The sequence below is a fragment of the Bidens hawaiensis genome, unplaced genomic scaffold (genome assembly GCF_021521415.1).
Source record: "Bidens hawaiensis isolate Kalapana, Puna unplaced genomic scaffold, B.hawaiensis_p1.1 tig00010474_1, whole genome shotgun sequence".
Classification (NCBI taxonomy): Eukaryota; Viridiplantae; Streptophyta; class Magnoliopsida; order Asterales; family Asteraceae; genus Bidens; species Bidens hawaiensis.
The window spans coordinates 879,330-890,750 of NW_027491801.1; the positions used below are offsets into that span (position 1 = coordinate 879,330).

The 11,421-nt window shown below is 33.0% G+C and overlaps 1 protein-coding gene across 1 annotated transcript; it reads right to left on the reverse strand.

The window, feature by feature from the left end:
- Nucleotides 1–9,535: 9,535 nt before the first annotated feature.
- On the reverse strand, nt 9,536–11,307 carry LOC143535484 (GDSL esterase/lipase At5g62930-like; the record flags this gene model as incomplete). The annotated part of the gene is made up of 4 exons (XM_077029718.1): nt 9,536–9,720; nt 10,714–10,878; nt 10,995–11,071; nt 11,146–11,307. Coding segments are annotated over 4 exons (576 nt in total), but the record flags the coding sequence as incomplete, so codon positions are not given.
- Between the last annotated feature and the right edge of the window lie 114 nt (nt 11,308–11,421).

The following is an 11,421-nucleotide window of genomic DNA, read 5'->3' on the forward strand; positions in this document are numbered from 1 at the left end:
ACTTCACACACAAACAACATATTTACTTTGAAAGTGCGATATACACGATTTAGAAAGACTTTTCGGAACATTTTGAAATACGAAACCTGTATGTTCCTCATTGGTGGCCTGGGGGCTCAACGAGCGCCTACTGAAGATAGGGCTGGCATATCGTGTATACCTGTACACGATAAGACACGAACACGAAATGGGTATACCTGTACACGACACGAAAACTTTTCGTGTACCTGTATCCTAAACACGAACACGAACCTGTTAATACCTGTAATACACGATAGTACATGATAATACACGATAAGAGCTGTTTAGTAACACATATTTGACAACCTGTTTAGGGAATAATAGGTAGGTAAAGATTAATAACTTACCAAGTAAAAGGAAGCACCGGCGGGCGGTGGCGGCTCTGACAAGGGAGAGGAGAAAGTCCGGTGAGGAAGTGGTGGCAGCGGAGGAATCACCGGCGGGCGGAGAGGGGCGGCGGCGGCGAGGGAATCACCGGAGAGGGGCGGCGGGCGGAGAGGGGTTTGTCCAGAAAAGTGGTGGCGGCGATGGAGTGATTGTGGATATCTTAAATCTGAATGTGGAATGTGGAAACGTGAGTTAGGGTTTGAGGATAATAATAGTTTATAATTATAATATTATATATATATATATATTTAATTATAAAAATTTAACTAGGTAATTACAGGTAAACCTGTTTAGACACAAAAATTAACAGGTAAATTCGTGTCTACTTGTTTAGTACACGAAACCTGTTAAGGCCTTACCGTTACCTGTTAAGGCCGTACAGGTACGTGTCGTGTATTCGTGTCTCGTGTATAAATTGCCAGCCCTAACTGAAGAACGTCTAATATGATTTTAAAAATGCAAAAAGGAAAAGCATCATGCGCCTTATTTTCGTTTATCTTTTATTTTGACGTCTTTTAAGAATGTTAGATCATAAACAAACGATATGGAAAACAATTTCACGTGTCTAGAAATATCATGAGAGTTTAAAAGAGAGTCATTATGATGAGTTCCTTAAAACAAGTAACTGAAGAATCTTGCTTTAGTAACAAAACTAAAAGGTAAAGATCACAAGAAGCCTCTTTCTTGGAAAACCTTTGCAGGGTTTTGGGGATCAATTTCCGAGTATTGAGGGAAATCAGAAGGCATGCCAGGTGCAGAAAGCCCAGCTCCATTAAATATTTTTACAACCTCTTCAAATACAACCTTGTTCCCATCTGGTGTTAAATGTAGTCCATCACTGCCAACACACACGAGTTGCAAAACCAGTTATTTTACTTTGCCAAAAAGGAAATATGTTTTCAACGGCCTCGGAGGCCTAAAACCAACTAAAATGTTGTGGCTATCTTTCTTCTTTTCTTTACGCATATAGTATCACAGAGTATCCAAAAATTTTGGAATATGAATGATATGCAGTAATAATTGATATGAGACAGTCCTCTTTAGCTTGTGGCTTATCAATGAGTTACTACTTCTAAAAAGAACTCTACTTTCAAAAACTCATAACATATAGCCCCTATTTAAGATTGAGGCCTTATAAAACTGGAGGCCTAAAGCCGTTGCCTCATTTAGCTTACCCACGAGACGGCCCTGATGTTTTCTATCTTTTTCCTTTTGGATCACACTGCAAATTCACATCAAAAGATAAAGCTGTATCGTAATTTATTTTAGAATAATTATATCTTTTTATTTTTAAATCGTTTATGACGTCATCTGGTTTTTAAATCACCAATCTGGTTGGGAAAACATTGGATTTAACAATTAGCATGTATGTTAAGTAAATATCAATTTCATTACTCTACTTCATTATTCCCAAATATTGTCATTTTGGTAAATAACCTATATGTTCTCCCGTGTGGGATGGATTAGGTTTATAGTGCCGGTCGATTTGGGTTGTGATTTAACTCAAATGGGTAAAATATAAAAATGCTTGAAATTTGTCTAAGTTATAGTTTTGATGCATACAATCTCCTTAACCACTGTATTTAAGCTTTTAGATCATAATTAAGCACATTGAACACAACCCAGCGATTTAAACCTATACTAAAGTTTATGCATTTTAACTTGAACATGTTTTGACCCGTTACTCAACCCCCCTGACCCACCTCTTGCCACTCAGGCATCTGAAGCTTGATTCAGCTCATACACAAGGCTAGCTTAAAAAACGGGCCGTGTTGTGTTGACTTGCTTAATTAAGCTGGTTGTGTTTGGTTGACCTGTTTAACCCGTTTAGTTAAACAGGTCGACACATTACCATGTTTATGACCTGTTTAACCCATTATTTTACAAACCACCAACTCGATTAGCGCGCTTACAACTTGGTTATCACCCATCCCGGTTGACAAGTTTAGATAAATGTTATTATAAACTACTTGATATACATGAGTCAATAATGAAATCCATGCGATGACCACAGACTTGGGCAAATTGCTAAAGCGTATTATCTTCTTTAAGCTTCTTGAAATTAAGTAGTAAAAATAAAGATTCCATATGTAAAATGACTAACCTTAGAAACTTTTTTCTGCCAGCCCTGTGTTTCTTGCATCTTTGACCATAAGTTGATCGAAGAAACACCACCGAGTTCCTTTGCCACCTCGACACACGCGCTTGCATAATTTCCAGCGACTTCATTATTTTTTAAAAGAGTGCTTGTTGCTAGGAAAATAGTATATTTGTATTTTGGCAAGCAAATGTGATTTATAGAGGTTGTTAATTACTTCGTTAATAAGAGTATTCTCAGTCCATTCCTCATCTCCGTCTCTATCAATACATTAAAAACACCATCTTTTCTCTCTTATTTTCAATTAAATAATACTTTTAAGAAAAATTCCCAAAATAAGTATTTGTAAAAACAAATTTCTAGTTTTAGGTATCATTTGCAAAAAATTCCAAAAATAGGTATTATAAACTAGTCGTGACGAGTAATTTATAGAAACTAATCCGAACTTGCCACATGTCCTTAAACTAACCGTAATGAGCACGTTCACTAATCAATTACTCGTCACGACTAAATAAGTTTCATGCCTCGTAATCAACACCCACGAGTAATTCATAAGTCCTTTAGTCGCGACGAGTATATTATAAGATTAAGCTAGTCACGACTAGTAGATTATAAGGTTAAACTAGTCGTGACGAGCTGACAACTAATAAACTACTCATGTGAGGAATGCAAACCGAGTAAACTAGTCGTCACGACTAAAGGACTTTTAAATAACTCGTGGGCGTTGATTACGAGGCATGAAACTTATTTAGTCGTGACGAGTAAATAATTGGTGAACGTGCTTGTTACGGTTAGTTTAAGGACACGTGGCAATGTTTAATTGGTTTTACAAACTGCTCGTCATGACTAGTTTATAATACCTATATCTGGAATTTTTTGCAAATGATATCTAAAATTATAAATTTATTTTAATAAATGTTTATTTTGGGAATTTTCCCTACTTTTTATACTTATCATTTTCTTTCTCCTCCACTTATAAAGGTGATCATTATCTTTCTCCAAATTTAATCATGAACAGCATCATTTTCTCTCTCATTCTCTCACAACTATTTTTAAAAAATGAAAACCCCTCTCACATAATTTGGACAATGAAAAACACATGTAAATATAAATAGCAAAAAGTAGATATATATATATATATAAGTATAAAATGAAAACCCACTTGAGTTGTGAAAACCCTATGTAACATCGTTTTTTTTTTGTTTTTTTTTTGTTACACATAATATATGTTGTAACATTTAATACAAAACATCGAAAACTAAAAAAAATTGTTTTGCTATTTTTTAACATTTTTTACTAATTTTTATATATGTTTTCAGGAGAGAGAAAAATTTATATTTATATTTATATTTTTTATTCACTTTAATTATTAACCACAAGATTTATATTTAATTAAAAACATGTGGTTGAGAATGGGTTTATAGAGTTTTCACAACTCAAGTGGGTTTTTATTTTAACCTTACCATATATGGTAAGGTTAAAATAAAAACCCACTTGAGTTGTGAAAACTCTATAAACCCATTCTCAACCACATGTTTTTAATTAATGTTTAAATCTTGTGGTCCACAATTAAAGTGAATAAAAAATGTAAATATAAATATAACTTTTTCTCTCTCCTGAAAACATATATAAAAATTAGTAAAAAAATGTTAAAAAATAGCAAAACATTTTTTTTTTGATGTTTCGATGTTTTGTATTAAATGTTACAACATATATTATATGTAACAAAAAAAATGATGTTACATAGGATTTTCGCGGGTTTTCACAACTCAAGTAGGTTTTTATTTTAACCTTATCATATATATATATATATATATATATATATATATATATATATATATGTATGGTAAATATAACATACAAATAGAAAAAACGTGCGAAGCGTACGAACCAGAACAAAATTGGAGGCGGTGACATTTTGTAAATAAATGAAAATCATGTTTATAGTGTAATTTAATTACTCTATATAGTTTACAAATAGAGTAATTTTATTACTCTATTTGTAACCTATATAGAGTAATTTTATTATTCTGCTTCACTTAATTTATTAGGTCATTTACCTACTCTCCTCGTAAACCCTAGCCGCAATCGCTTAAAGCAATTCTTCATTCATTCACCCGGTTACTTGTTTCAAATAGAGTAATTACTTTAATAGTAGAGTAATTATTGAATCTACTTCTTCTTCTTTCTCAAATTATCTGCTTCAAAAACACCACAGTAACTACAAAATTGATTGGAAAATCATGCGTTTTATTGTTTCAATCTGTTATAAAAAGCTTCATCGACGAAATTGTAAACACATATCTTCTCTAATATCATCACAGTAATCCGGCAAGACGTAGGGATTTAACTTCCGATCAGAACGATACATCGGCTCTGGTGGTCGGTCGACGCCGATTAGATCGAGTATGTTGTAGCAGAAAGCGACGGTGATGCCGCCACCAGAGTCAAAAGTCTCGCCGGATTTGTCGCAGTTGTAGATACAGAAGCTGTGGTTGGTGTTGGCGGCGAGACAACGGAGCCTTGATTGAAGGAAATGTGGCGGAGGTTGGCGGTGGAGTGATCGGAGTCCGGTGGTTTTGTGGTGGATAAGGAAGAAGAAGGAGATGGGTCTGGTGGTTGAATGAGGAAGAAGATGGAGGAAGAAGATTGAGATGGGTCTGGTGGTCAGATAAGGAAGAAGATGGAGAAGTGTGTGATGGTTTTATTCAGTTTGTATGTTTAGTACAGATATTCTATTTGTATTTGATCCATCTCCTATATATATATATATATATATAATGGGTGGGTGTTGCATGTTAGAGAGTAGAGAGTGCGTTACCAGAGGGAAAACGTGATGCAGCAAGAACAAAGCCCAACGAGTATTGTATCTGCTGTATCCTCGAGCAACAACATCTGCCTTTTATTGGATTGGATTGGATTGGATGGGAATGGGATTAACAAAGTAATTATTATTAATTGAAGATGGAGTGCATGTATGAATAGTCGAATGGAATACCTTGCAAGAGTAAGCATCAGCGAGAGAATCCGCCGTATTTGAAGCTCAAGGATTGCTCGGTTATTGACTCACCGAATAATACGATTGCAGGCCTCATCTCACTTCACTCCAACTACTGATCGTCTTAATCTTTGGAATGCATCGGTGTAAAATAACAATTTGGGTAGTAGGTGGATGGAATACTTACTTATTTGTCTACTTATTATTTTATTTATTTAATAGTTTTAGAGCCGAGATAATTCAAATTATAAAATTATAAGTAAAACAAATAATTATATGACGTATATGAAAAAAATGTATTACATCTATCCTTGTATCTATACAATGTATACATAAATTGATTTTATTTATATCACAAAATGGTTTTTTTAAATGAACTTAATAAAAAAATGTCCGTGCAAAATCGTACCCGAGAATGCTTCTTTCTATTGAAAAATTCATTCTCGGTGTCATATATGTATAATTGAAAGAATTTTGGTTATGAACCAATTTCGAAAATAAGACTTCTCTCATACGATAGTAGTTCTAATCACTCAACCTAAATACAAAAAATGCGTTACCTTTATTGATATATTTATCAATTTACCACCCATCAAAAGAAAGTAGTATATTAAATTGTAACAATTGATGTTCTTCAAGAACTATGTTTTTCTGAGCTACACCATAAAAAAGATTTTGATAAGTTTCAGATGGCTTCTCGACTTTGTCATAATGACAACATAAAAAATAACATACTAACCCATTCAATTTTGTGAATATTTTGTTTCAATTGAGCATAGTTTTGCATAACATGCTTCCTATACAACGTTCTGATCACCATTGAAGGAAAAATTAATGTTGACATAAATATTTGAAATTTATAAAAGTTAGAAGCATTGATAGGCATGGAGGTGGCATGTCGAAAGTGTTCGCAATCTTTTCTTAAGTTTTAATAGTTGAGGGAAAAATAGTCAATTTGCCAAATCCCGAACCTTTTGATTATTTCAAAAAATGCCCTTAAAAATAAATTTGAAACCCAAATCATGTTTAAAATTCTAACTTTCATACTTTTGACATTTTAAAGTCAACACTTTGAACCCATAACAAATTTGACCACAAATCTATTTTGCATTCTCAAACTTTTAAAAATACTTAAAATTTTCATTTTTGACCCGTAACAAAATTTGACCTAAATGTAGTTAGCTTGTACCAAACAATCTATTTACCAACTTTTAACCCATAAAATCAAATTTATCTTTCACAAAAAACCCGAAACAATTTTCATTTGAGAAACATGATTTGTTGTTGATTTTTGGAATTCACCAAGTATTTTGAAATATATAGTAAAATAATATGTTAATATTTATATTTATAAAAATATATAGATATTATATAAATATAGTGTAAAAGGAAAATAAATAATTCTTGATCTATTACATATATTAGGGTATATTAGTTTTGGAGGGAAAAGAATTGTCAGAATTAACCAAAACAAAATAAATGTCCCTATTTATTTTACTTTATTAGAATAGGTGGATTTATATATACTAACAATTTCTGGGAAGTTGTGTGTCTATGTTTTGTACATTGTACAACAATATTTGTACGACATTAATAAGCTTTATCACTTACATGTGTTCTTACATGAATCTTTTGTTATTTTTTGTTGTTTTTTATTAGATTGCGAGATTCCTGAATAAAGATTTTCATAAAATATCCATGAACTAGAAGTACAAGATTTTTATAAAATATTGTTTTTTTATTTTGTTTTCTCTTTTGGCCGGTTTGCTCGGCCTTTTTATTTCTAGTGCTTGTTTGTTTGTATTTGTGGTGTTGATATCACAAATACCTTCGGTGACAAACGGTTAGAGTCTTTGGATTTATATGTATGAAGGGACTAAGTATTGATATCAGAAAACGAATAAACTTTAAGGGGACAAGGGATGCGGGGTAAGGTATTGCATGACGGAAACAAGTTAGGTCTTTCTGAGTATTGCGGGTGTGCTCGGGCATAAGGTACGACATGGAAGCCAGCTAGGTGTTTTATTAGGTAGGTAAAAATTAAATTTTGGTGGCTAAAACGTGCCGACTAAGGGGGGGGAAACGAAGATTGCTGATAGTAAAAAAAAAAGTTAAAGCGGCCTAAGTGTTTTATTAGGTAATTAAAAATATTTACCTTTGGCAACTAGAACATGACGGCTAAGAGAGAAAATGAAGACGGCTAAGAGAGAAATAAAATGTGAGTTGGCTAAATATTTAATTTGGTAGGTAAAGTATTTGATATGGCGGCTAAATGAAGACAGAACATGAAAACTGGCTAAGTATTTAATTGGGTAGGTAAATATTTTAAACTTTGGCGGTTAAAATTAGACGGCTAGAAGGAAAAAAAGAAGACGACTAAGTGAACCTTTAGCCTACAAGCCTAGTTGGAGCCAACTAAGAAGGAATATATGGAGCCGGCTAAGTGAATAGACACATTCCCAAAGCCAGCTAAGAGTCAAGGACGTCGGCTAAATAACCAGAGATGGAGGCTAAGTTTAGCCGTCTTTAACACGTGTCGAATTTTTATAGACTAAAAGTGGGTCTCGTTTACTTTTCACAAAATTCCGTACCCATAAAGTGGCAGCTAAGGCTTAGCCGACTTCTCTGACGTGTCATTTGTTTATTGAACAAAACTCAATGATTGAATGAATGCGAGCTAAATTAGACATGCATATTTTGGAAATTCTTGGGTTAAAATTGTTTATTTTTGTAATTTTCCCCACAAATAATCTTAAAATTTGAAGACAAAAATCTAACCGACTCCATCTCTCCCTCTAGTAAACAAAATGGACATAATTAATACCAGCACAAGTTACCAACTCATTAATCTTTAATAATGTTAGTACACATACGACCGCAACAATGTAATCTATCTTAACTATTGAATTGATCAATATTATAATTCATTCAATATTTAATCACATTATGGTATTGCATTATTACTCCGCACATTAGTTAAACTAGAAATGTTATATTGACGTCTCATACGTTGTATGGATTCGTTTATGGCTTTGGAAGTAATCATTATAATTGCTTTAATAATTCTTGTGACTAATTTCTATTAGTGAACTTTGATTGCCTTGTATGCTTGTACAAGTTGATGCATTTAAAAAAAAGAAAAAAAAATTAGGCCCTAAAATTAGGGTTGCTGTAAACATGAACCTAATTACCACTAATGGATCTTTCTGCTTAGGATTGTTTATAGCTTGTAACATGCTAACTGTTGTGAATTATAACCACTAATTATCAACCGTCAACTAAAACTTTGTGATTGTTCAACCTCTATATAAAGAACATGTGTGCTTTATTTTAGACATAGAAATTAACACTTCCACTGAAAATAACATCTTGTTCTTGCATAACACTTTCTGCCATACCCAATTACTAATTTCGTATACATGCGAATTACTTTAATCTAAAAGTGCAACCTGCTCATCTGGAAAAATGAAACCTACATGTTGTTCCCTATTGTCCGCCAGCGTGTTCGACAAACGCCCATTGAAGAAGGTTTAAAAGATTTTACATATGCAAAAAAAGGAAAGGTGTAGGCATTTAAAATGAATATGACCGAACACAAGGGTTGTCAATTTAGGTCCTATTGTGTTAAACAGGTTAGAAACAACGCGTTCAATACAAGTGTCAAGCATGAATACAACTTGCTTATCTACTTTATATGTCATGGCTATAAGACAGTTTTAAGTTTCATATACCAACCAATAAAGAGAAATGTCAAAACATATCCTACTAATTTCAATTGTTTAAAAAAAATCATATAAAACACATTTTTGATTGATTATCAAGTTTTATCGTGTTTTAGACATGTGCCCATACTCCATGTCTGCCCAAATTTTTTGTCCTTATTTCCATCCTCTTATTTTAATGTCATGTAAGATCACAAACAAACGGTATGGAAAACAATTTGATATGTCTAGAAATGTTATGAGAGTTTAAAAGAGAGTCATTAACACGAGAAGTTCATTAAAACAAGTAACTGAAGAATGTTGTTTTAGTAAAAGGTAAAGATCACAACAAGCCTCTTTCTTGGAAAACCTTTGCAGGGTTTTGATGATCAATTTCCGAGTGATGAGGGAAATCAGAAGGCATATCAAGGGCAGAAAGTCCAGCTCCATTAAATACTTTTACGACCTCTTCGAATACAACCTTGTTCCCATCTGGTGTTAGGTGCAGTCCATCACTGCCAACACACACAATTTGCAAAACTAGTTATTTTACTTCGTCAAAAAGGAAACTTGAAACTATTTATATATTTTTTTATACTTTTATTTTAGAATCTCATTTACTCTGAGGCTTAAATATTTGTTAACACTGCAAATCCACACCGAAAGATAAAGCAGTACTGTACTTTGTTTAAAATTAATTATAAATATATTTTTAGTTTTTAAAATATTTATGACATCATCTGTTCTATAAAATGACCAGTCTGGTTGGGAAAACACTAGATTTAACAATGCACTATAATTTAACATGTATTTTGAAAGTAAATATCAATTTCATTTCACTACTTCATGATTCCCAAATATTGTCAGTTTGGTAAATAATATATATTTTCTCCCGTGTAGGATATATTAAGTTTATAGTGGGTCAATTTGTGTTGTGATTTAACTCAAATGGGTCAAAATGCTTGAAAATCGTCTGAGTTATACTTTTGATGCATACAATCTCCTTAACAACTACATTTAAGCTTTAGATCATAATTAAGCACATTGAACACAACCAAGCAATTTTAACCTTTACTAAAGTGTATACACGTTTTGACACGCTACTCAACCCACCTAACCCATCCATCTTGCCGCTCAGGTATATGAAGCTTGATTTAGATCATACGCAATGCAAGTTTAAAAAACAGGCCGTGTTGTGTTGACCTACTTAATTTAATAAAACTGGTTGTGTTTGGTTGACCTGTTTAACCCGTTTGGTCAACACACTAACCCGTTTATGACCAGTTTAACTCATTTTTTACAGCCCACCAACTAAATTAACACGTTTACAACTTAACTTGGTTATCACCTGCCAGCCCGTTTGGCATGTTTAGATAAATGTTATTATAAACTACTTGATATACACGAGTTAATAATGAAATCCATGCAATGACCATAAGCATTTATCTTCTTTTAGTTTCTTGAAATTAAGTAGTAAAAAACACAATTTCATATGTAAAATCACTAACCTTAGAAACGTTTTCTGCCAGCCCTGTGTCTCTTGCATCTTTGACCATAAGTTGACCGCAGAAACACCGAGTTCTTTTGCTACCTCGACACATGCGCTTGCATAATTTCCAGCTACTTCATTTGTTCTTTCTGGGAGCGTCATTGCTTTTTCCCCATATAGAGATCTGTTAATAAACAAAAACACCATAATATTCACAAAAACATACATAAAAACTGAATTTGGAAGTAAAAATGGCAACGGTAAACTTGTAATTTGACACCAAAGGCAAACTTGCCATACTTTGCATATTGTAGGCGACCTTCCTCGTCAATTGGTGGGGGAGTAATAAGGACAATTAGCATGGTGGGTGAGCATTCCTGCATTAATATGTTTTATAAAACCTTACATGTTGACCAAATTTGAAAATAGTGAAACAATTAATTGAGTAAACCTTTATATGGCGAACGATTTTTCTCAGATTTTCTTTGTATTCTTCAATTGGAACATGTTGGTGTTCACTAGTTCTACCTGGAAGTGCTGCATCATTAGCCCCTAAAAAGACTGTAGCAGCAATAGGAGGGGTTGTTGAACACTGCAAAACAGTAAATATATAACATTTAGTAAAAGTTTATAAAAATCGTTCTTGCAAATAATATTACAGAAATTGTTAAGAAAATAGGATTTTTATAATAGTAACTTGATGTATAAAGAAGACATACTAGCACTC